Genomic DNA, 27190 nt, shown 5'->3' on the forward strand with positions numbered 1-27190 from the left:
ACCACTAGCTACTGATTGCCAACCAGAGAAACACCCATTAATCCACACTCTTTGCTATTAATTAACCAATCCTCTATCCATACTACTACTTTACCCTTAACGCCATGCATCTTACAACACTAGGTTAAAGTCCAACAGGTTTGTTTCGAAACACTAGTTTTCAGAGCGCAGCTCCTTCCTCAGGTGAATTAAACCAAGTAGCGCCCATGAAGATATGGAGTTCCCCCTGTGAAGGGCCTCACTCCACACCTCATCATCCACTAGGTCCCGGTTACTTCTCCCATTTTGTCTTCACCGCATCTGCCAAGTCCGAAACCTCAGACAGAATTCGCTCATAAATAGCAGACATGCTACCCTCCTCCTGCCCCACCAGCGAAAAGATCCTTTCCAACATTGACGTTCACGGTGCCTCGGGAAATGTTGGGAAGGCCACCCATACAAAATTCCTTATCTGGAGGTACCTGAACGAGTTCGACACCACAAGCCCAAATTTGCTGACAATTCCTCCAATCTGGTAAACTGTCCCTCCACAAACAAATCCCCAAATCTCTCAAGCCCCTTCCCACACCCCGAACGTGGCGTCCAATCTCAACGGCTCAAATAAATGACTGGCACAGATAGTGGCCCACCTCAACACAGATCCAAGCTTAAAATGCTGTCTGAATCACCTCTACATCCTTAAAGGAGACACGACCACCGGGATCAAGGAGCACCTAGCAGGAGAAAACGGAAACAAGGCCGTCACCAACACACCCAAACTAGATCCCCTATACGACCTCGCCTCTATCTGCTCCCATACGGAACCTGGGTCACTGCGCTACCCCAGCACCGTCTCCGCATTAGCCGCCCAATAATAATAAAGCAAATTCGGCAATACTTGGCCCCCCCCCGACTGTCTATCCCTTTGGAGAACTACCCTATGGACCTTCGGAATCTGGCCCGCCCATATAAAGAATGAGAACAGTCTATTAACCTTCGCAAACAAAGATTTAGGGAGGAAGATAAGACATTGAAACAAAAACAAAAACTTTGGAACAACATTCATTTTAATAGACTGGACTTTGCCTGCCAGGAACAGGGGAAGGTTGTCCCATTTTTGCAGATCGGACTTAGACCATAAGACATAGGAGCAGAATTAGGCCACTTGGCCCATCGCGTCTGCTCCGCCATTCAATCATGGCTGATATTTTCTCACCCCCATTCTCCTACCTTCTCCCCATAACCCCTGATCCCCTTATTCATCAAGAACCTATTTATCTCTGTCTTAAAGACACTCAGTGAATTGGCCTCCACAGCATTCTGCGGCAAAGAGTTCCACAGATTCACCACCCTCTGGCTGAAAAAAATCCTCCTCATCTCTGTTTTAAAGGATCGTCCCTTTAATCTGAGATGGTGTCCTCTGGTTCTAGTTTTTTTTTAACCTTGTCTGAAGCCGGACCAAATCATGGGTCACCCAGACTCTCAGATACTTGAAGCTAGACCTGGCCAAGCGAAAAGGCAACATCCCTAAGATGGCTCCCCTCCCTGGGGGGTGGCGGTTAACCGGAAAGCATTCGCTCTTTTCCAGTTTCAACTTGTAACCTGAAAATGAACCAAAGTTCCTCAATAGCTCCATTATATCACCCACAGTGGGGACCAGGTCCATAACATGAAGCATCAGATGGTCAACGTATAGGGACACCCTGCTCTACACCTCCCCTCTTTATCTCCTTCACTTACCCAAAGCCCTCAAGCTTATGGGTAAGGGCTCAATCACTAATGCAAATAGGAGGGGAGACATCGGACACCTCTGTCCAGTCCCCCTATTCAAATGGAAGTACCCCAAACTCAAGTAATTAGTACGAATACTAGCCAAGGGACCCCATACAACAGCCTTACCCATGAAATCAATATTGGCCCTAGACCGAACGTCTCCAGAACTTCAAAAAGGTATCTCCGCTCCACCCTGACAAATGCCTTCTCGGCATCAAAAGACATAATATGGCTCCTCGGGCGGGGAGAGAACAACATTCAACAGCCTCTGAATAATGGCTGACAAGCGCCAGCCTGTCTGATCCTTCGGCCCCACTCCAGCCCTTCAGATGTGGGGCATGGTCCAAGATGACAATGTGCTAGTATTCTGCCTTCCTCACGCAAGGGTGAAGAGAGCTACCCACCAGAAAGAAGTTTGATCAGTGAATATATCTTCTGTACTGAGGAGAAGAATGAGAATTATTTACCTTCCGGGTGCATAAACCTCCATGGATCTGCCACCACCTGCTCCATAAACACTAACAACGTCTTTGCTACCCTCAAGAGCGCCAACGATTTCAGCCCAGCACGGTCCAGCTTCGGATCTAATACGCAATTTAAATCGCCTCCAATAATCAGTTGGCGTGTATCCAATTCCGGATTGGAAGGCGACAGCTTCCTAATACATGCTGCATCGTCCCAGTTCAGGGCATGTATATTTACTAATATCACCAACATACCTGCCAAAGACCCTGTAACCATCACGTATTTACCGCATGGGCCCGCCACAACTTTGTCGGTCTAAAAATTAACCCATTTGTTGATTAAAATTGCCGCCAGTGGTAGTCACCACTAGTGGTATATTATATGTATTACAGCACTGCCTGTATATTAGAGGTACATGGGTAAATCCCTGCCTGCTGGCTCCGCCCAGCAGGCGGCGTACAAATGTGTGTGCTCGCCGGTGCTGCAGCCATTCTGGTTCCAGCTACAGGAGGTACAACATCTTTGCTCAGTAAAGTCTCGATTGTTCCACTATTCTCGTCTTTGTAGTAATTGATAGTGCATCAATTTATTGCTCAAGATTTTTTAAACGATGGATCTCCGCATAAGCTGATCGCCTGCAGCTGAGCCCTCAAGCAGCCAAAGCTACGTCCGCCTTTGACCACTGGCTAGCCTGCTTCGAAAGCTACCTCAGGGCAGCTGCTGAAGAACCCTCAGACTCGCAGAAGCTCCAAGCCCTTTATTTACGGGTGAGCCCTGACATTTTTCCCCTCATCTTGGTTGCGCCCACCTGCTCCGAAGCGATGGAGCTCCTGAAGGGACATTACGTTCGACCAGTAAATCAAGTATATGCCAGACACTCCTGGCCACGAGACAGCAACTCCCCGGGGAGTCTCTAGACGATTTCCGGCGTGCCCTACACATCCTAGTTAGGAACTGCCAGGCAGTTTCGGCAGTCCAGCACACAGAACTTTTAATTAGAGATACTTACATCATGGGCATGAAGTCTGCGTACATCTGCCAGCGGCTACTGGAAGGGGGTACGCTCGATTTTGCGGGAACTAGGCAGCTCGCTAATTCGTTAGAAGTGGCCTCCCGTAACGTTCAATCCTACGCCCCTGACCGCGCGGCACCCTCGTGGGCATCGTGGGCCCAACCAGCTGCCGACACCAGCTCACTGCAAGCCAGTGCCGCGCGGCAGCCAGCCAACCCTGGGGGGCCCAAGTGTTATTTTTGTGGGCAAAACAAACGCTCCAGGCAGCGCTGCCCGGCGCGGAATGCGGGAAGAAAGGACACTTCGCTTCTGTTTGCCAGGCTAGGTCGGTCGCTGCTGTTTCCAGGCCCTGCGTTCCTACAACCCCCACGTGCGACCCAGGGGCACCGCCATTTTCCCCTTTGCAAGCCATGTGCAGCCCATGGGCGCCGCCATCTTCCTCATCGCAAGCCACGTGCAGCCCGTGGGCGCCGCCATATTTGATGCCGCCCGCCATGTCCGCCCCGTGGGCACCGCCATCTTCGGCGCCATTTTGGACGGCGTCTCCGGACCCCTGCTCATCTGGCCGTTCATCGCCTGCCGCTACCTCCGCTACCGCTGACCAGCCCGGGACCTCCCAGCATCTTCCGCAGCTTGCCTCGTATCACCCTGGATCAGTACCGGCCCCGCAACCTCGCGACCGCAACGATGAATGTGAAGATCAACGGGCACGCGACGACCTGCCTTTTTGACTCCGGGAGCACAGAGAGCTTCATCCACCCCACTACGGTAAGGCGCTGCTCCCTCCCGGCACACCCCGTCACCCAGAAAATCTCCCTGGCCTCCGGATCCCATTCCGTGGAAATCCGGGGGTACTGCATCGCGACCCTCACCGTCCAAGGTGTAGAGTTTAGCAACTTCTGGCTCTACGTCCTCCTCCATCTCTGCGCTGCCCTGTTACTCGGCCTGGATTTTCAGTGCCATCTGCAAAGCCTAACTTTAAAATTCGGCGGACCCCTACCCGCCCTCACCGTCTGCAGCCTCACGACCCTTAAGGTCGATCCACCATCCCTGTTTGCGAATCTCACCCCGGATTGAAAACCCGTCGCCACCAGGAGCAGGCGATACAGTGCCCAGGACAGGACCTTCATCAGGTTGGAGGTCCAACGGCTTCTGCGGAAAGGGGTCATTTGGGCCAGCAACAGCCCCTGGAGAGCTCAAGTGATGGTAGTGAAGACTGGGGAGAAGCACAGGATGGTCATTGACTACAACCAGACCATCAATCGGTACACGCAGTTCGACGCGTACCCCCTCCCACGCATATCTGACATGGTCAATCAGATTGTGCAGTATCGAGTCTTTTCCACAGTGGACTTGAAGTCCGCCTACCACCAGCTCCCCATCCGCCCGGAGGACCGCCAATACACTGCGTTTGAAGCAGATGGCTGCCTCTATCACTTCCTTAGGGTTCCCTTCGGCAACACTAATGGGGTCTCGGTCTTCCAGCGAGAGATGGGCCGAATGGTTGACCGGTACAGAATGCGGGCCACCTTCCCGAACCTAATAACATCACCATCTGCGGCCATGATCAGCAGGACCACGACGCTAACCTCCAAAAATTCCTCCAGAACACACAGCGGGGCAAGATCAAAAATGACAAGATCTTGAGGTGGAGGATCGAGCTCTCCACCTATAACTATGAGATCTTTATCGCCCGGGGAAGCTCAATGAGCCCCCTGATGCCCTATCCTGCGGTACATGTGCTGGCGCACAGGTGGACCGACTCCGGGCTCTCCACTATGACCTCTGCCACCCGGGGGTCACTCTGTTCTTCCATTTCATCAAGGCCTGCAACCTGCCCTACTCCATTGAGGAGGTCAGGACCGTCACCAGAGACTGCCAGGTCTGCGCTGAGTGCAAGCCGCACTTCTACCGGCCAGATCGAGCGCACCTGGTGAAGGTCTCCCGCCCCATTGAACGCCTCAGCGTGGACTTCAAAGGGCCCCTCCCCTCCACCGACTGCAACATGTACTTTCTGAATGTGATTGATGAGTACTCCCTGTTCCCTTTCACCATCCCATGCCCCGATATGACTTCTGCCACGGTAATCAAAGCCCTGCACAGCATCTTCACTCTGTTCGGTTTCCCCACCTATATCCACAGTGATCGGGGATCCTCTTTCGTAAGCGATGAGCTGTGTTAGTTCCTGCTCAGCAAGGGCATCGCCTCGAGCAGGATGACCTGCTACAACCCCCGGGGAAACGGGCAGATGGAGAGGGAGAACGGGACGGTCTGGAAGGCCGTCCTGCTGGCCCTGCGGTCTAAAAATCTCCCGGTCTCCCGCTGGCAGGAGGTCCTCCCCGACGCACTCCACTCCATCCGTTGGCACCTCTGCTCCGCGACAAATGAGACCCCTCACGAATGTGTGTTTGCCTTCCCCAGGAAGTCCACCTCCGGGGTCTCGCTCCCAACATGGCTGACAGTTCCTGGACCCGTCCTCCTCCGGAAGCATGTGCGGACCCATAAGTCGGACCCCTTGGTCGAAAAAGTGCACCTCTTACATGCTAACCCGCAGTGCGCCTACGTGGCACACCCCGACGGGCGCCAAGACACAGTCTCCCTCTGGGACCTAGCACCCGCGGGATCCCCACCCACGACCCCCTACCTGACACCGCCCCCACCCCGCCCCGGCTGCCTCATTCACCCCTGCGCCACTCACCCTCCCTCCAGTGAACCTCACCGCCGCCCCCACCCCAGCAGGATCCATCCTCCCGCTGGTTCCACTCAGGGGTGACGAAGACGAGGACAACACACTCCCGGAGTCGCAGGTGACCAAGTCGGCGCCCACATCACCACCAGGACTGAGGCGATCGCAGAGGAGGGTCAAGGCCCCCGACAGACTTAACGTGTAATTTTCCACCACCCCCGGCGGACTCTTTTTTTAACAGGGAGTGAATGTGGTAGTCACCACTGGTAGTATATTATATGTATTACGGCACTGCCCATATATTAGAGGTGCAAGGGTAAATCCTTGCCTGCTGGCTCTGCCCAGTAGGCGGCGTATAAATGTGAGTGCTCGCCGGTGCTGCAGCCATTCTGGTTCCAGCTACAGGAGGTATAACACCTTGCTCGATAAAGCCTCAATTGTTCCACTATTCTCGTCTTTGTGGTAATTGATAGTGCATCACCGCCCTGCGAGTCCTAACATCGAAGCCCAAGTGAAAGACCTAGATCACCCACCCCTTCCGCAATTTGGTCTGGTACCTCACCCGCAGATGGGTCTCCTGCAAAAACACCACATTAGCCTTCAGATTCTTTAGGTGAGAGAAGGCTCTCGACCTTTTTACTGAGCCCTCTAATCTTCTTGCATTCCAGGTGGGGCCTCCCTCCTCCCCCTCAACCTGGTATCTGCCCAGAGGATGTAGGCCCAAGGCCCACCCAAGATGGTCACCAAACCAGCCCAAAAAATGAAACAAAGAAAACCCCTTGATCACTGTCAGAAATGCTAACCCTCTCCTGCCCCTTCTCCCCCTCCCCAATCAAGCCCCACCCGAACATCCATGTTGATTACATTCCAAAGAACAACACTCCCTCCGAACAAACCAAACAAAAATGTTAGGCTCATTGAACCACAAAAAACAGATTCAACAGGCTGCAGCACCCCCACCCCGAGCTCGCTTCTGTTCGTTAGCTAAAAAGTTATTGCTCGAGAGGTAGCCACTACCCAGGGCTGAAAAAAGAGATAAAACACCCCAACCCATACCGGCTACAAGAATACAACAAAATTTAACACCCCTATCAAGAGCAAGATCCCACCAGGAGCCATATATTTCCAAAGAGAAGAGGAATACTGCCTTAAACGATACCCACAAAACAATTAGCTTTCCATCACCCACCATACAACTTATGTAAAACACTCCGATCCCAACCCCAAAACAAAGAAATAACAACAAATATATGCAAAATACCCCAAAACCTCATCCCATAAACAACCGCAACAAGTCCACCTGGAGCCCATTTAACTCAAACCCGGTCCATTCTCTGTAACAAAAGCTTCAGCATCCTCTGAAGGATTAAAGTAATGGTCCCTTGACCTGAAGGTAACATGCAGCCTCTCAGGGTACAGAACTCCAAGCCTCACTCCCCTCTTGTACAAAGTCGCCTTGGCCTTGTTAAAGGCCACCCGCTTCTTCGCTAGCGCCACACCAACACTCTGGCATATTCTAATGTGACTTCCTTCCCATCTCAGATCACAATTCTCTTTGGCCCACTTCAGGACCCGCTCCTTCTCCTGGAAGCTGCAAAATCTGACTAAAACCGCCAGTGGTGGATCATTTACCAGAGGCTTCTGCCAGAGTGCTCGATGGGCCCTGTCCAACTCTAGAGAGGATGCCAGTACACCCTCCCCCACCATCTTACTGAACATATGTGAAAAGTACACCTTCCACCAACCCATGATCCTGAGGTTTTGTCTCCTTGACTTTGCCCTCAGATTCTTATTCTTCTGCGCCGCCACCGAGAACTCAGCCTCCAGTGAGGCAATTTGGTCGCTTTACCGCGACAAAGCCGCTTCCATCCCATTCAACGACTCGCTATGCTCCTTCACAGCTTCCAAAATCCTCTCCAACTTTTCATGAACAGGACCTAGTGCCTCCTTAATTGATTTTCAGAGAATATCAAACATCACTCTCCATTGCCTCTTAAAATGCCTTTCAAATTGTTTTTCAAATTCAGTAGCCAGTACCCATTTAGCATATTTGCCATGATCGGGGTGGCCACAACCACTGGAGCCTCTGCCGCCATCTTCCCTGCTGAGGCTCGATGCAAAGCCTCCAATTCAATTGAAGAATTTCCATCCACAGACTTCTTAGTTGTAGCCTTTTGACATGCTTCCACATTTGGACCCCTCTACTTTCTTATGAGAAGAGTTTGCCCCCAGGAACCGGACAAAAAAAGCCCCCAAAAATAAGTCCCCTGGTGGGAGCTACCTTGGGCGTGACCTCCTCTGACATGCCACCACAAGAAGTCCCTCCCTTCGACGAATTTCTATCTCCAATTTTCTTTGCCCTGGTCCTTCTGGGCATTTCCTTTATATGGGCACCTTATACCATTGATCAGATGGGATTTTACGCAAAATATCCCCAGAAACTGGAAGAAAATGGTTAAAAATTAAGTGCCCTAGTGGGAGCCACCTCGTGTGCAACTTTTCCCTTCCTACCGCCACCGTAAATCCACCTAAAAATGAAGTTAAAACTTGTTTGGAGATTTGCAATGAACAACAAGCCATATAAAAGTGCAGAATGCTGAACAGTATTGTTGAATAAACATGCCAATGTTTGAAATGCATATACTGAGTGTTTGAGTTAGACTGCACCTGAGTATTATGTCCAGTTTCTATCACTTAAGGCAAAAGGTAAAAATTCAAAACCTGGAGATGGAGCAGAGCACGCTCACACCCCTGATTCTGTTCAGAGAACTCCGATATGAGATAAGACGGGAAAAATAAGGATTCTTTGGTCTTAGTGGCGACTGTACTTCGCGATATTAAATAATACAGAACACTTGAAATACATGAATGCATATCATTCCAATGAGATGAAGCTTAGATTCAAACAGTCAATAGGTAGATTTTTTGAATGATATCTGACAGAATTTCTTTGCACAAAGTATGATCAACATGTGGAATGGCTGGAAATGAAAATCTTTTGGTCAAGGTACAGTTGGATGTTGCAATAGTTCTTTCTTTTCCGGATGCATGAGTTAACAATCATTGAAGTGCCTTTGACATCTGTTCCTATCTTGAGATGTAATTTAATTTATTCTTTGAAATGAACCTCACCGACTTTCCTGCTCTATCCTGACCTGACAGAGTTCAACATTTAGGTTACAGGCTCAGGTGTTACAGTACCTTTGAAGCATGTGCTTCTGATGAATTTTAATTGAAGTTTATTTTTCCAAGACTGAAATGGGTAATGTAAAGCAATCAAAGTTTGTATTTTTAAACAGATGTGCCAGAGAGGGTGCTGAGATCAGAGAATGCACAATCAACAGCTGAAACCCAGAAATGTGACACACAGACAAAGGAAGGAAGGACATTTAATCTCTCAGCTCGAGACTTCAGGTCACCACAAACCAGCCCGAAACCACCACTGAAAAGGTGAGGAAGGCCACCTAAACCACTTAATTATGAGAAATAAAGAGATAGGAATCAGATTATTAAAGTGAGAATAAAGTTTATTTTAAATTATTTAAAAGATGGTAAATTTGGACTTCAAAATACAGTTCTGTAGTACCTGGGGTTTCAGTGCTACAAAGACTAGGCTGACACATAGAAAATGGTAATTTGGTCATGTAGCTGCACCAGAACAAGATTAAAATTTTTAGAGGGGATGGGGAAGAGATGTAAAGAGAACATTTTGGGGAGGAAGGTTCTCACCTCTAGGTATGGCATGAAGTAGTAGAACAGAGATGCTGCCCATTACTGCTCCCATTGTGAAGAGGCATAAAATACCATCTTGGCATATCCTGGTGAGAGTGAGGGAAGCTTGGGACACACTGGGTTTGCACTTGGGGAGGCCCCATATCCTGCAGATGGAGAATGACATTGGTAGACATTTGATCTGGAATGGGAACCCTGGCTGATTTAATCCCTCCTGGCCGAGGAATACTGTGGATAATTTTAGTACCTCCAACTGTTACTCCAACTAAGGGCTAATTCAGCACAGAGTCTCCGTCTTCAGAATGCAATAATATATTGGGTGGCATATTTATCTACCAAGTTAACAAGGATTCTACAACCCAGATGTCTCATCTAGAAACTTGTCTTGCTAATCTGTCTGGAGATCCATTGAAGTCACATTCTCATGGCTGACTGATGCATCCCATTGCAATGATTGTGGAAAGACTCGGCTCTGGTTGTTACACCCACGCTGTGTTTATCTGTCTCATTCTCCCACAGTGCTGCTAAAAAACAACAGAAGATGAGTGTGAGTAGGAGCCTGCTGTTGAAGAGGAAACTTCCACAGGATGTAAGTGGGGGTGGGGGGGGGGGGGGGGGGGGGTAAATAAAGTTAGTTTGAACCATTTACCATTTTGATTTTAGATCTTAACACAAGATGATCTTCTTTCTTATGGCAGTTGTAGATGTAGATCAACAACTATAATTTTACTTTCTTTTTTAAAATAAATATAGAGTACCCAATTCATTTTTCCAATTAAGGGGCGATTTAGCGTGGCCAATTCACCTACCCTGCACATCTTTGGTTTGTGGGGGCGAACACGGGGAGGATGTGCAAACTCCACATGGACAGTAACCCAGGGCCGAGATTGAACCTGGGACCTCAGCGCAATGAGGCAGCAGTCCTAACCGCTGCGCCACCATAGAACATAGAACATACAGTGCAGAAGGAGGCCATTCGGCCCATCGAGTCTGCACTGACCCACTTAAGCCCTCACTTCCACCCCATCTCCGTAACCCAATAACCCCTCCTATCCTTTTTGGTCACTAAGGGCAATGTATCATGGCCAATCCTGCACGTCTTTGGACTGTGGGAGGAAACCGGAGCACCCGGAGGAAACCACACAGACACGGGGAGAACGTGCAGACTCCGCACAGACAGTGACCCAGCGGGGACTCGAACCTGGGACCCTAGCACTGTGAAGCCACAGTGCTATCCACTCATGCTGTCCCTAACCATGCTGCCAATATAATTTTACTTTCAATTGGTTGAGTAAAATAATTGTCTCGGGTGTAGCAGACTATATTGCTGTGAAGTCTCCTTTATAGTTTGAATTTGTCAAGGCCTACAGTGTAGGATGCCACCAATGTTGAAAACAATAGATGAAATGTCAAAATATGTCCAAAAGTCAGTGCTCAAATGCTGCAATGATGGGGTTTTTAAATCTTTGGGATGTAGGAGGAAGGGAAAATGTTATTCCCTGGCAGAATCACTATTTTTATCGTTAGTTTTATCAATTGATAATTCATAGTGTATTTAAGGCTGAGATTGACAGATCAAAGCAGGGATTGTTTTGTTCCTTTGTCTCAGAATTGCGCCACTATTAAATCAGGGTACTTTCTCATCTGTGATGACCTCCATAATTTGGTAATGCTGTTTGAAGGGGGTGAAAAGCTGGTAGGGTGACCCTTCTCCAGTGCGTTGTTAGAATAAAGGAGGTGGAGAATGGTAGCAGGGTTGCTCTCGCAGAGCAGGAATCAGTCAAGGGAGAAAGAAATACAGCCAAAAACGTTTTCTAATTAAATTTTGTTCTGAAGCTCCCTCTATTCTGACCCAACTTCCTGCAACATGTTTGCATTTCCCATGTTTGTGAACCCTCTGAATGAGATTCTCAAATTAAAGCTGGATAAGGCATATTCCCATTATTTTAGTTTTAAATTGTACAAATTCACATCACCAGGACTCTTACAGGCAGTACAGAGAAGCAAACTCCACCCCATCATTCAGGACCGCATTCAGACCCAAGTTTTTACAGTGAAAATATAAGGTAAAGCCCACTGCACTTCAGTGAGGAGTATGATGTTGTATTTTAGGTTTGGGAGAGAATGAAAGTGCTGGAGGAGAACATGTGGAGAAGCAAACAAAGTGCAATTGAAAATCTTCAGTCTGAGGCACGTCGGAAGATTGAGAAACAACTTTCAGTCCAGAAGAGACTTCACCTGCATTCAGACATCAAAAATGGCAACAGAAGTAAAGGTTTGTGATGTGGCTAAAACACTTCACACAAGTTGAAATACAGTCAACCTTTTGATTATTATTTTACTGCCAACTTTCTTCCCATCTCTCCTTAAGGCAATTAATACTGCGGTACATGGACTCTGGGTCAATTTCAAACACAAATGGCTTGGCTATTTCAACATTAAAAATCTTAATCTCAGCTGGAGCCCTCACTTAAAATCCTGAACATTCATGTGAAATATCCATCTTTTACAGGGACTGTGTCAGTGTTTTCAGGAAGTGTGTGCACTTGTCGAAGAAAATCAATGCTACCCATAACTCTTCCTCAGCACTGCTCGTCTTTCCATCTCTCGATGTCAGTCCTGGCTTTTGCCTCCCTCTTTCCCTGCACCGCACCCATCTCTTAAAGGAGTAACTGTGATTTGAAATACTTAAGAGATCTGGAATTTCCACCCAAAGTACAATGGCATTCAATTACCCACTGCAGATGCAGGGGATAGAAGCCAAGAGAGGTGATAATGGGAAGGAGGAGGAACTCTCTTGCAGGCTATGTCCTTAATCCCATGAATAAGGTAATTTACCGAATAAGGCCAGAGTTGAGACAACTTAAAGTCAGAGTTGCACCTGAATGGGACTGAAAATAAAGGTGCAATATATTTTAGTATAATTTCGGGAAGATTTTTCTTTAATTATAGAACATACAGTGCAGAAGGAAGCCATTCGGCCCATCAAGTCTGCACCGACCCACTTAAGCCCTCACTTCCACCCTATCCCTGTAACCCAATAACCCCCCCTAACCTTTTTTGTGGTCACTAAGGGGAATTTATCATGGCCAATCCACTTAACCTGCATGTCTTTGCACTGTGGGAGGAAATCAGAGCACCCGGAGGAAATCCACGAAGACACGGGGAGAACGTGCAGACTCCGCACAGACAGTGACCCAGCGGGGAATCGAACCTGGGACCCTGGTGCTGTGAAGCCATAGTGCTATCCACTTGTGCTACCGTGCTGCCCAAACATTCTTTGGGATGTGGGCATTGCTACAATGCTAGTATTTGTTGCCCATCCCTAATTACCCATGAACCAGGTCATTTCAGAGGGTAGTTAAGAGTCAATTGCTGATTCAATTGGATGTAAAAGCTCCATCATATCTTTTATTACCATAGAATCCCTAGAGTGCAAAAGGAGGCCTGTCGGGTCTGCCTTCTGAAAGAGCACTCTATCCAGGTTCACTCCCTCATCCGACCTGCCCTATCCCTGTACCCTAACCTGCCCATCCTTGGACACTAAGGGGCAATTTAGCATAGCCAATCCACCTAACCGGCACATCTTTGGACTGTGGGTAGAAACTGGAGCACCAGGAGGAAACCCATGCAAACATGGAGCAAACGTGCAAACTCCACACAGACAGTCCACCCAAGGTCAGAATCGAACCTGGGTCCCTGACGCTGTGAGGCAGCAGTGATAACCATTGTGCCACCCGCCTACACTCGTAAAAGTTATAATATTTCTAAGATCATCTGCTGAGCTGAAGCTTATTATTTCAACTCTTCTGCTGTCCTGGCCAACATTCTACCTCAGCCAGGACGAGTAAAAACTTATTAAAAGGGCATCTCATTCCAACAGGCTGATTTCAGAAGAGGAGTGAAAATTATCTTAAAAAGACCATTAAAATGCAGATGTTAACTTATTCATGTCTTTCTCTGACTCTGGTAGATGAAATATGTTTCCCAGCACTGTTCATGCCAATGAAGATGGGACAGGTATTTACTCCAAAGGCTCGTCTGTACTTTCATCCATCAGGATCAACAGGCTTCTTCCGCCTAACACAGGCACCATCAGTTATCAGCCTCCCGCCTCTGGGCAGCAGCACTGTATCCTTCACAAAACGTTGCTGATTAGTGTTAAAATGATAGAATGAAACATCTAAAAAGGTTTAATTGTTGCTGTTAAAGGTCAAGTTACTGGTCAGGGTTATAGTGTGCAGTGCTGGTCACATAATATTATTGTCCTTGAGAGGGACAGAGAGTAATAATGAAGATAATACCAGATATCAGGAATTTCAGTTTCGACGACAGGCTACATTTTGTGCTATCATGTAAAATGGGTGACAATGAATCAGCAGCTCCTTTTACATATTCCATAATTTTTAACTCCACTGACATCAGGCTGAGCATCTGAGATGAAAATAAAATGTATTATCTTCCGACACAGCATGAGAAGCACGCCAATCTCTGTCATAATATCTACTCATGTATATACTGAAGTGCAGACAGGCAGTGATTGACCAATAAGCACACAACACAGTGCAACCAATCACCAGACAGGACGCTACCACTATAAAGCCAGAGGGCACTAGGTTTCCCGCTCTCTCTGGACCCAGCCACTGAGACAGTCAGAGTCCACGAGTTAGCCAGTGCAAACACCATGCGGTAGCGAGTAAATCTGGTCAGGCTAATACAAGGTCTCCAGTCAGTTCAGTATAGTGTCAACCCACAGCTGAACATGTGTATCAGTTCTATCGTTGAATAAAACAGTTTTGGACTTTCTCCAGTGTTAGACGTCTGATTCTAGCTTCCCTGCATCAAGTGCAGTCCACATCGAACCAGTCAGCCTAACACATCATGGTACCAGAGCGATACTGATATTGACGTACCTAACTAGAGTGAATCAGCATTGACCAGCAAGCAGCCATCCGGTGAAATGGAAAACATCCAGCCTCCTCCGCATCTCCGGCAACCTCGGCGCCGTCCAGCCTCCTACGCAGCTCCGCATCTCCGGCAACGTCGGCGCCAATTGGAAGATCTTCAAGCAAAAGTTCCTCTTGTACATCGAGGCCTCCGACCTCGAAGCCGCATCAGATGGCAGAAAGATTGCGCTATTTCGCTCAACAGCAGGGGACCATGCCATCCACATCTACAACTCCCTTACGTTCGCTGAAGGCGAAGACAAAACTAAATTCAAAACAGTCCTGCTGAAGTTCGACAGCCACTGCGACATTGAGGTGAATGAGAGCTTTGAATGGTACGTTTTCCAGCAGAGGCTTCAGGGTAAGGATGAACCTTTCCAGTCCTTCTTGATCCATCTCCGCATCCGAGCGCAGTCATGTAACTGACTCGACGGCTGATTCCATGATCCGGGATCAAATCGTTTACGGGGTCCACTCCGACTCCCTTCGGCAGCAGCTCCTGAAAATCAAACAGTTCACCCTCCCTGTCGCTATCGAGACGTGCGTTGTCCATGAACATGCTAAGAATCGTTACTCCCACATCAGGGCGGCAGAAACTGCAAAGCTGGCCTCCCATGAGGCGGAACGGGTGCATTGCACAGAAGCAGGGCCTGAGCATCGAGGAGAGTGGCCGTTTCGCGTGCTTTTCCAGGGTCCCTGCGCATGCGCGCCACGACCGAGTGGACGACGAGCCCGACAACCCGACTGCGCAGGTGCGTTCGTCGACCGACCACACTGCGCATGCGCGATGGCGCACGGAACACACTGACGTCAGCGTCATGACGTGTCCAAATTGTGGCTCCGCCCATTTAAAGCGGCAATGTCCGGCAAAAGGACGCCAGTGTCTACAGTGTGGTAAGCTTGGCCACTACGCAGCCCTTTGCAGATCTGCTCCACCGCTCATCAGCCAGCGATCCCAGCTGCGCTGCAGAAGTGTCCGCTCAATACAACAAGGCATGCCAGATTCCGATCCCGACAGCCCAACAGACCCGATGCTGAGTGCCTCAAGTCCCCATACCGGGTGGGCATCATACTACACATGAGCTGCCTTCCACCACAACGGCGCAATGCCTATCCATACTCAGTGTGGATCCCGACGACGAGTGGTGTGCTGTCCTCACAGTTAACAAGGCTCGCATCCGGTTCAAACTGGACACCGGCGCACTGGCGAACCTCATCTCAAAATCCGACTTCGACACCATCCGCGCCAGACCAAGCATTTTCCACCGGCCTGCCAGCTCCTTGACTACAATGGCAATGCCATAGCTGCCAGTGGCTCGTGTCAACTAGGGGTATCCAACAAGGCGATCAAGGCAACACTGCGGTTTGAAATCGTCGGGCCTGACAGAGCATCCCTGCTCGGTGCTCGAGCCTGCAAACTCCTGAACCTGGTTCAGCGAGTCCACACCATGTCATCATCACCGGCGACGGCCTCGCCTGATGGTAACTTGCAAGCCGACATAGATGACATTATCTTTTTTTTTTTAATTATTATTATTCAAATTTTCACAAAATATCAACACCAAAATACAGAAAGAAAAGAATAAACCCCCATATACATAAATAATAAATTAACAGCCTTCATCAACACAAAAGCAAATATACACGCCCACTCAAGAAAAACAAACCAAACACCCCCCCCTCCCCCCCGGGTTGCTGCTGCTGCTGACCATCTTCTAACTTTCTGCCAGGAAGCCTAGGAACGGTTGCCACCGCCCCACTGAAGAAGAATCCTTTGCCGGGCTACCAGGGACACAAAGGCCAGAATACCGGCCTCTTTCGCCTCCTGCACTCCCGGTTCCTCTGCCACCCCAAATATTACGAGCCCCCAGCCCGTCTTGACCCTGGAACCTACCACCCTCGACACCGTCCTCGCTACACCCTTCCAAAGGTACTCCAGCGCTGGGCACGCCCAGAACATGTCGTTTGCTGGGCTCTCTGTGCACCTAACACACCTGTCCTCGCACCCAAAGAACCGGCTTATCCTTGCCCCGGTCATGTGAGCCCTATGCAGCACCTTAAATTGTATGAGGCTGAGCCTCGCGCAAGAGGAGGAAGAGTTCACTCTCCCCAGGGCATCCGCCCACGTCCCCTCGTCAGTCTCCTCACCCAACTCCTCCTCCAACTTACCCTTTAGTTCCTTCACCGAGGCCTCCTCCTCCTCCTGCATCACCTGATACGTTGCCGAGATCCTCCCCTCTCCAACCCACACCCCCGACAGCACCCTGTGCTGCACCCTGCGCGGCGGCAATAGTGGGAACTCCACCACCTGTCGCCGAACAAACGCCCTTACCTGCATATATCTGAAGGTGTTCCCTGGGGGGGAGCCCAAACTTCTCCTCCAGCTCACCCAGGCTCGCGAGCTTCCCGTCCACAAACAGGTCCCCCATCCTTCTAATACCTGCCCTGTGCCAGCACAGGAACCCTCCGTCCATCCTCCGCGGGACAAACCAGTGGTTCCCCCGAATCGGGGACCACACCGAGGCCCCCACTTCCCCCCTGTGACGTCTCCAGTGCCCCAAAACTTTGAGGGTGGCCGCCACCACCGGGCTTGTGGTATACCTCATTGGAGGAAGCGGCAGCGGCACCGTCACCAGCGCCTCCAGGCTCGTGCCCACACAGGACGCCATCTCCCTCCTCTTCCATGCCGCCCCATCCCCCTCCATCACCCACTTACGCACCATCGCCACGTTGGGGCCCAATAATACCCACAGAGGTTAGGCAGCGCCAACCCCCCCCCCCCCCCCCGATCCCTGTACCGCTCCAGGAACACCCTTCTCACCCTCGGAGTCTTCTGCGCCCACACAAACCCCATAATGCTCCTATTAACCAGCCTGAAGAAGGCCTTAGGGATCAGGATGGGGAGGCACTGGAACAGGAACAAAAATCTCGGGAGCACCGTCATTTTAACTGACTGCACCCTACCCGCCAGGGAGAGTGGCAGCACGTCCCACCTCTTAAACTCCTCCTCCATCTGCTCCACCAGCCTCGTGAAGTTAAGCTTATGTAGGGCCCCCCCAACTCCCAGCCACCTGGACCCCCAGGTACCTGAAACTCCTCTCCGCCCTTTTTAGTGGGAGTTCACCAATCCCCCTCTCCTGGTCCCCTGGGTGAACAACGAACAACTCGCTCTTCCCCATATTGAGTTTATACCCAGAGAAATCCCCAATCTCCCTGAGAATCCTCATCACCTCCGGCATTCCCCCCACCAGGTCTGCCATATATAGCAGTAAATCGTCCGCATAGAGCGATACCCGATGTTCCTCCCCACCCCGCACCATCCCCCTCCAATTCCTCGACTCCCTCAATGCCATGGCCAGGGGCTCAATCGCCAGTGCAAAGAGCAGGGGGGGGGTCAGGGGACACCCCTGCCTCGTCCCCCGGTGTAACCGAAAATACTCTCACCTCCTTCTGTTCGTGGTCACATTCGCCACCGGGGCCTCATACACCAACTTAACCCACCTGACAAATCCCTCCCCAAACCCGAACCTTTTCAGCACCTACCACAGGTACCCCCACTCTACCCTATCAAAGGCCTTCTCCGCATCCATTGTCGCCACTATCTCCGCCTCCCCTTCCACCGCCGGCATCATTATAACATTCAAGAGCCTCCGTACATTCGTATTCAGCTGTCTCCCTTTCACAAACCCTGTCTGATCCTCGTGAATGACCTGCGGCACACAGTCCTCTATCCTCGTGGGTAAAATCTTCGCCAACAACTTTGCATCTACATTTAGGAGTGAGATCGGCCTGTATGACCCACAATGTAGGGGATCCTTGTCCCACTTCAGGATCAAGGAGATCAACGCCCGAGACATCGTCAGGGGCAAAGCCCCTCCTTCCCTTGCCTCGTTAAAGGTCCTTACCAACAGGGGGCCCAGCAGTTCCGCAAACTTCTTATAAAATTCGACCGGGAACCCATCTGGTCCCGGTGCCTTCCCCGCCTGCATGCTTCCTATCCCTTTAACCAACTCCTCCAACCCCACCAATGCCCCCAGCCCCGTCACCTGCCCCTCCTCCACCCTCGGGAATCTCAACCGGTCCAGAAAACGACCCATCCCTCCCTCCTCCAGTGGGGGCTCGGACCGATACAGTTCCTCATAGAAGTCCCTGAAGACCCCAATGATACCCACCCCACTTTGCACCATGCTCCCTCCCCCATCCTTAACTCCCCCGATCTCCCTAGCTGCCTCTCGCTTCCGAAGCTGGTGCGCCAGCATCCGGCTCGCCTTTTCTCCATATTCATATACCGCCCCCTGTGCCTTCCTCCTGATGCGCGATCAATTACACTCAAGACGAAGTGATTTCGTAACTGAAGGCTTTAATCTACTAGAACTTGTTCCCCAGCAGCTTCGGTACAGAAGGTGAAGGCTGCTGGGACGGCACCATTTCTTATACTCCGCCTGTCAGGGCGGAGCTACATAACAACAGCCAATGGTAAACTCCTGGGTCTAACCAATGCTCATCCACCTCTTAGGTACCGCAATACCTGGTACTACCACATTCACCCCCTGTTAAAAAAGAGTCCGGCAGGGGTGGTGGCCAGTGGTAACAGTCGCCTTTAACATGGTATGATCAGGAATGGAGGTACCGTGCTGTCGAGGCTTTTACAAAGCGTTCGTTCACAGTTAAAGTCATAGCGAAGCAATCAGTCGATCGGGTGACCTGGTCGTCCTTCTGGAGCGCCTCGGCTTTGGTGGTGATTCTGGTGGGGGTCCCGGTGGTTGCGACTCCGGGAGCGTGGTTTCGGCCTCCCTGGCAGCTTCGTCACCCCTAGGCGGCGCTGTTGGGGCAAACGGTTGACACCGGGGTGGGGGGGGGGGGGGGGGCGCCTGTAGGGGGCATCGGTGGGTGGGCGGGCCTAGGCAGGAGCGGCGGGAGTACTGACCCCTCCCACTCCTGTGGGGGGGGGGGGGGTAATGGTTTGGGTGCGCGAGGGTTTCCGGCGGGCGCCAGGTCCCGAAGGGAGACTGTATCTTGCCGGCCGTCAGGGAACGCCACGTAGGCATACTGGGGGTTAGCGTGCAGCAGGTGGACCCTCTCGACCAACGGATCCAACATGTGCGCCCGCACGTGCTTCCGAAGCAGGATGGGTCCGGGTGTCGCTACCCAGGTTGGGAGCGAGGTCCCGGAGGAGGACTTCCTGGGGAAAACAAGGAGACGTTCATGAGGTGTCTGGTTTGTGGTTGTACAGAGCAGCGACCAGATAGCGTGGAGGACCATCGGGAGGACTTCTTGCCAGCGGGAGACTGGGAGATTCCTGGACCGTAGGGCCAGTAGAACAGTCTTCCAGACCGTTCCGTTCTCCCTCTCCACCTGTCCGTTTCCCCGGGGGTTGTAACTGGTCGTCCTGCTCGAGGCGATGCCCTTGCTGAGCAGGAATTGACGCAGTTCGTCGCTCATAAAGGAGGACCCCCTATCACTGTGTATGTACGCGGGGAAACCGAACAGTGTAAAGATACCCTGGAGGGTCTTGATAACGGTGGTTGTGGTCATGTCTGGGCAGGGGATGGCAAATGGGAACCGGGAGTACTCGTCAATCACGTTCAGGAAATACGTGTTGCGGTCGGTGGAGGGGAGGGGGCCTTTGAAATCCATGCTGAGGCGTTCAAAGGAATGGGAAGACTTTATCAGGTGCACCCTCTCTGGCCGGTAGATGTGCGGTTTTCACTCTGCACAGATTTGGCAGTCCCTGGTGACTGTCCTGACCTCCTCGATGGAGTAGGGCAGGCTGCGGGTCTTGATGGAGTGGAAGAAACGAGTGACCCCCGGGTGGCAGAGGTCCTCGTGGAGGGCTCGGAGGCGGTCCACTTGTGCAGTGGCACAAGTGCCGTGGGACAGGAGGCTTGTTTAGCTTCCCCGGACGGTACAAGATCTTGTAGTTGAAGGTGGAGAGTTCTATCCTCCGCCGCAAGATCTTGTCGTTTTTAATCTTGCCCCGCTGTGCATTATCAAACATGAAGGCAACTGACCGTTGGTCCGTGAGGAGAGTGAATCTCCTGCCGGCCAGGTAATGCCTCCAATGCCTCACAGCTTCTACTATGGCTTGTGCCTCTTTTTCGACCGAGGAATGGCGAATTTCGGAAGCATGGAGGGTACGGGAGAAGAAAGCCACGGGCCTTCCCGCTTCGTTGAGGGTGGCCGCCAGAGCTACATCAGACGCATCGCTCTCGACCTGGAAGGGGAGGGACTCATCAATGGCGCGCATCATGGCCTTTGCAATGTCTGCTTTGATGCGGCTGAAGGCCTGGCGGGCCTCCGTCGACAGGGGGAAGGTTGTGGACTGGATTAGGGGTCGGGCTTCGTCTGCGTAGTTGGGGACCCACTGTGCGTAATAGCTGAAAAACCCAAGGCAGCGCTTCAGGGCCTTGGGGCAGTGAGGGAGGGGGAACTCCATAAGGGGGCGCATGTGCTCAGGGTCGGGGCCTATAACTCCATTTCGCACTACGTAGCCTAGAATGGCTAGACGGTCGGTGCTAAACATGCATTTATCCTTATTGTATGTCGGGTTAAGGATTTTCGCGGTCTGGAGAAATTTGCAGGGGTTGGTGTCGTGGTCCTGCTGGTCATGGCCGCAGATGGTGACATTATCCAGATACGGGAACGTTGCGCGTAACCCGTACCGGTCAACCATTCGGTCCATCTCTCGCTGGAAGACCGAGACCCCATTAGTGACACCAAAGGGAACTCTTAAAAATTGATAGAGCCGCCCATCTGCTTCGAAGGCAGTGTACTTGCGGTCACTATTACGGAGGGGTAGCTGGTGGTAGACAGACTTGAGATCCACCGTGGAGAAAACCTTGTGTTGTGCGATCCTGTTTACCAGGTCGGCTATATGGGGGAGCGGGTACGCGTCCAGCTGCGTAAACCTGTTGATGGTCTGGTTGTAGTCAATGACCATCCTATGCTTCTCCCCGGTCTTTACCACCACTACTTGAGCTCTCCAGGGACTGTTGCTCGCTTCGATGACCCCTTCCCCCAGCTAGGTCCCCCTTGGTCATTCCAGCAGCAATCCGGTCGCCCCACACCCCCGCCCCCCACCCTCTCACCCCCAGCTAGGTCCCCCCCTAGCTGCATTGCTCCCCCCATTGCACTCCTGTAAGTCAGCCGACTCCTGCTGACCCCTGCCACTCCCGCCACTCCCTCGACCCCTCCCATTGTGGACCATTCCCTCCCCTCCTATTGCCCACCAGCAGGCTCTCCCCCTCCCCCTTCCACTCCTAGCGTGGGAAAAAGCCCGCGCTTCCCAGCTCCGACCTTGCCCCCTTCAGCCCTTAGCGTGGGGAAAAGCCCGCTCTTTCCACTCGCCCGGCCCTGCCTCCTCTGGCACAGCTCCCTTTTCAGGCCCCCATCCCAGGCCTCACCCCCCGCCGCGGGGTCCCATCCCCCCTGCCGGCCATCAACCCCCCAAGCCGTTTACCTGCCCCCCTCCACAAGCCCACCCGCGGACCCAACTGAAACAGTGCCCAACCAACCCCCGAAAAATAAAGAACCAACAATGAACAAAGACCCCCCCCCTCAAAATGCAACACAACAATCCCCAACCATCCGTTCACCGTGGCCCCCTGCCCCTGGCCCTCAGTCCAAGTCCAGTTTTTCGGCCTGGACAAAGGCCCACGCCTCCTCTGGGGTCTCAAAATAATGATGTCGGTCCTTATAGATGACCCACAGACGCGCCGGCTGCAGCATGCCAAAGTTCACCCCCTTCCTGTGCAGCACCGCCTTCGCCCGGTTGTAACCGGCCCTTTTCTTCGCCACCTCCGCGCTCCAAGCCTGGTAGATCCGGACCTCCGCGTTCTCCCACCTGCTGCTCCGCTCCTTCTTGGCCCACCTTAGCACGCACTCCCGATCAGCAAACCGGTGGAACCGCACCAGCACCTCCCGCGGCGGCTCGTTGGGCTTGGGCCTCCTCACCAGCACTCGGTGGGCCTTCTCCAGCTCCAGGGGCCCCTGGAAGGACCCCGCTCCCATCAGCGAATTCAGCATGGTGATCACGTAGGCCCCCACATCCGACCCCTCCAATCCCTCCGGGAGGCCCAGGATCCGTAGATTCTTCCGCCTCGACCGGTTCTCCATCTCCTCGAACCTCTCCTGCCATTTTTTATGGAGCGCCGCGCGCACCTCCACCTTCACCGCTAGGCCTAGGATCTCATCTTCGTTCTCAGAGACCTTTTGCCGGACCTCCCGGATCGCCGCCCCTTGGGCCGTCTGGGTCTCCAGCTGCTTATCAATTGACGCCTTCATTGGCTCCAGCAGATCCGCTTTCAGCTCCCTAAAGCAGCGCTGGAGAAACTCCTGCTGCTCCTGTGCCCACACCAGGAAACGTCGAGCAAGCGCCGTTACGGGCTCTAAAAAGAGCCCAAAAGTCCGTTTCTAGCGGGAGCTGCCGAACGTGCGACTTAGCTCTGCATAGCCGCAACCGGAAGCTTAGATGACATTATCACGCAGTACCACAGCGTATTCAATGGGATGGGCAAGCTCCCATACCGATATAAAATCCTGCTCAAGCCGAACGCCACCCCTGTAATTCATGCACCACGCCGGGTGCCGGCACCCCTCAAGGATCGTCTGAAGAAGCAATTACTTTTTTAAAAAAATATGTTTATTCAAAGTTTTTCCAACAAAAATTTTCAACCAATTAAACCCCCCCCCGTTACAGAAAAGAAAAAGAGAAAAGAACGGAACAAAACATAAACATATCAATCAAACATAATACAGAACTTATACAATGGGTTTCTCCCGCACATATTAACCCTCCCATATGCTTTTTTTTTACAAGTACCCCGAGGAATACCCCCTCCCCCGCCCGCCCAAATACCCCCCCGAAAGAGACCCCCCCCTCCCTCCCTGGGTTGCTGCTGCTGCTGACCGACCTCATTCTAATGCTCCGCGAGATAGTCTAGGAACGGTTGCCACCGCCTGAAGAACCCCTGCGCAGACCCTCTCAAGGCAAACTTAATCCTCTCCAGCTTAATGAACCCTGCCATGTCATTTATCAAATTGAAGGAAAAAACATACAAAGTAGCAAAGATCAGTGGGAGACTAGAGGACTGGGAAATCTTTAGGGGGCAACAGAAAGCTACTAAAAAAGCTATAAAGAAGAGTAAGATAGATTATGAGAGTAAACTTGCTCAGAATATAAAAACAGATAGTAAAAGTTTCTACAAATACATAAAACAAAAAAGAGTGGCTAAGGTAAATATTGGTCCTTTAGAGGAAGAGAAGGGAGATTTAATAATGGGAGATGAGGAAATGGCTGAGGAACTGAACAGGTTTTTTGGGTAGGTCTTCACAGTGGAAGACACAAATAACATGCCAGTGACTGATGGAAATGAGGCTATGACAGGTGAGGACCTTGAGAGGATTGATATCACCAAGGAGGTAGTGATGGGCAAGCTAATGAGGCTAAAGGTAGACAAGTCTCCTGGCCCTGATGGAATGCATCCCAGAGTGCTAAAAGAGATGGCTAGGGAAATTGCAAATGCACTAGTGATAATTTACCAAAATTCACTAGACTCTGGGGTGGTCCCGGCGGACTGGAAATTAGCAAATGTGACACCACTGTTTTAAAAAGGAGGTAGGCAGAAAGTGGGTAATTATAGGCCAGTGAGCTTAACTTCGGTAGTAGGAAAGATGCTGGAATCTATCATCAAGGAAGAAATAGCGAGGCATCTGGATGGAAATTGTCCCATTGGACAGACGCAGCATGGGTTCATAAAGGGCAGGTCGTGCCTAACTAATTTAGTGGAATTTTTTGAGGACATTAACAGTGCGGTAGATAACAGGGAGCCAATGGATGTGGTATATCTGGATTTCCAGAAAGCCTTTGACAAGGTGCCACACAAAAGGTTGTTGCATAAGATAAAGATGCATGGCATTAAGGGGAAAGTAGTAGCATGGATAGAGGATTGGTTAATTAATAGAAAGCAAAGAGTGGGGATTAATGGGTGTTTCTCTGGTTGGCAATCAGTAGCTAGTGGTGTCCCTCAGGGATCAGTGTTGGGCCCACAACTGTTCACAATTTACATAGATGATTTGGAGTTGGGGACCAAGGGCAATGTGTCCAAGTTTGCAGACGACACTAAGATAAGTGGTAAAGCAAAAAGTGCAGAGGATACTGGAAGTCTGCAGAGGGATTTGGACAGGCTAAGTGAATGGGCTAGGGTCTGGCAGATGGAATACAATGTTGACAAATGTGAGGTTATCCATTTTGGTAAGAATAACGGTAAAAGGGATTATTATTTAAATGATAAAATATTAAAACATGCTGCTGTGCAGAGAGACCTGGGTGTGCTCGTGCATGAGTCGCAGAAAGTTGGTTTTCAGGTGCAACAGGTGATTAAGAAGGCAAATGGAATTTTGTCCTTCATTGCTAGAGGGATGGAGTTTAAGACTAGGGAGGTTATGCTGCAATTGTATAAGGTGTTAGTGAGGCCACACCTGGAGTATTGTGTTCAGTTTTGGTCTCCTTACTTGAGAAAGGACGTACTGGCACTGGAGGGTGTGCAGAGGCGATTCACTAGGTTAATCCCAGAGCTGAAGGGGTTGGATTACGAGGAGAGGTTGAGTAGACTGGGACTGTACTCGTTGGAATTTAGAAGGATGAGGGGGGATCTTATAGAAACATATAAAATTATGAAGGGAATCGATAGGATAGATGCGGGCAGGTTGTTTCCACTGGCGGGTGAAAGCAGAACTAGGGGGCATAGCCTCAAAATAAGGGGAAGTAGATTTAGGACTGAGTTTAGGAGGAACTTCTTCACCCAAAGGGTTGTGAATCTATGGAATTCCTTGCCCAGTGAAGCAGTAGAGGCTCCTTCATTAAATGTTTTTAAGATAAAGATAGATAGTTTTTTGAAGAATAAAGGGATTAAGGGTTATGGTGTTCGGGCCGGAAAGTGGAGCTGAGTCCACAAAAGATCAGCCATGATCTCATTGAATGGCGGAGCAGGCTCGAGGGGCCAGATGGCCTACTCCTGCTCCTAGTTCTTACGTTCTTATGTTCTTATCCAGGCTTCCACACTGGGGGGCTTCACGTCCTTCCACATGAGCAAGATCCTCCGCCGGGCTACCAGGGACGCAAAGGCCAGAATACCGGCCTCTTTCGCCTCCTGCACTCCCGGCTCGTCCGCCACCCCAAATAATGCCAGCCCCCAACTTGGCTTGACCAGGACTTTCACCACCTTGGACATAGTCTTCGCGAAACCCCTCCAGAACCCATCCAGTGCTGGGCACGACCAGAACATGTGGGCGTGATTCGCCAGGCTTCCCGAGCACCTCCCGCATCTGTCCTCCATCCCAAAGAACCTACTCAGCCTCGCCCCTGTCATATGCGCTCTGTGAATAACCTTAAACTGTATCAGGCTGAGCCTGGCACATGAGGAAAAGGAATTAACCTTACTCAGGGCATCAGCGCCCAAACCCTCTTCAATCTCCTCCCCCAACTCCTCCTCCCACTTGCCCTTCAGCTCCTCTACCGAAACCTCCTCCTCTTCTTTCATCTCCTGATATATCGCCGAAACCTTGCCTTCTCCGACCCATACACCCGAAATCACCCTGTCCTGAATCCCCTGTGCCGGGAGCAACAGGAATCCCCTCACCTGCCGCCTCACAAACGCCCTCACTTGCATATACCTGAACGCATTTCCCGGGGGTAACCCAAACTTCTCCTCCAGCGCCCCTAGGCTTGCAAACGTCCCGTCTATAAACAGGTCCCCCATCCTTATGATCCCTGCCCGATGCCAGCTCCGAAACCCCCCGTCCACCCTTCCTGGGACGAACCGATGGTTCTCCCGGATTGGGGACCACACCACCCCTATGTCGTCTCCACTGCCCCCAGATCTTTAGAGTTGCCGCCACCACCGGACTCATGGTGTACCTTGTCGGCGAGAACGGCAGCGGTGCCATCACCAGCGCCCTCAGGCTCGTTCCTTTGCAGGACGCCATCTCCAGCCTCTTCCATGCCGCCCTCTCTCCCTCTATTACCCACTTACGGATCATCGCCATGTTGGCTGCCCAATAATAGCCACCCAGATTCGGCAACGCCAGCCCTCCCTGTCCCCACTGCGCTCCAGAAACCCCCTCCTTACCCTCGGGGTCTTGTTTGCCCACACAAAACCCATGATGCTCCTACCTACCCGCTTAAAAAAGGCCTTGGTAATCATAATAGGAAGGCACTGGAACACAAAAAGAAACCTCGGGAGGACCATCATTTTAATCGACTGTACCCTGCCCGCTAGCGAGAGTGGCAACACATCCCATCTTTTAAAGTCCTCCTCCATCTGCTCCACCAGCCGCGTCAAATTAAGTTTGTGCAGGGCCACCCAGCTCCTAGCTACCTGGATCCCCAAGTACCGAAAGCTCCTTTCCGCCCTCCTCAACGGTAGGTCGTCTATCCCTCTTCCCTGGTCCCCTGGATGCACCACAAAGAGCTCACTTTTCTCTACATTGAGCTTATAGCCCGAGAGGTCCCCAAACTCCCCTAGGATCCGCATGACCTCCACCATCCCCTCCATTGGATCTGCCACATACAGCAACAGGTTGTCCGCATACTGCGAC

At 51.2% G+C, this 27190-nt stretch overlaps 1 protein-coding gene across 1 annotated transcript in view; it reads left to right on the forward strand.

Annotated features, from left to right (window-relative positions):
* The window catches only part of LOC140384384 (uncharacterized), a 198117-nt gene that overhangs the window by 162159 nt on the left and 8768 nt on the right, over positions 1-27190 (forward strand). The window contains exons 19-22 of the mRNA XM_072466033.1: positions 9215-9365; positions 10167-10236; positions 11760-11922; positions 13621-13778. Coding sequence (XP_072322134.1) covers positions 9215-9365; positions 10167-10236; positions 11760-11922; positions 13621-13778 — 542 coding nt within the window. The remainder of the gene's footprint in view (positions 1-9214; positions 9366-10166; positions 10237-11759; positions 11923-13620; positions 13779-27190) is intronic.

The sequence above is a fragment of the Scyliorhinus torazame genome, chromosome 10, assembly GCF_047496885.1.
Source record: "Scyliorhinus torazame isolate Kashiwa2021f chromosome 10, sScyTor2.1, whole genome shotgun sequence".
NCBI classification, from domain to species: Eukaryota; Metazoa; Chordata; class Chondrichthyes; order Carcharhiniformes; family Scyliorhinidae; genus Scyliorhinus; species Scyliorhinus torazame.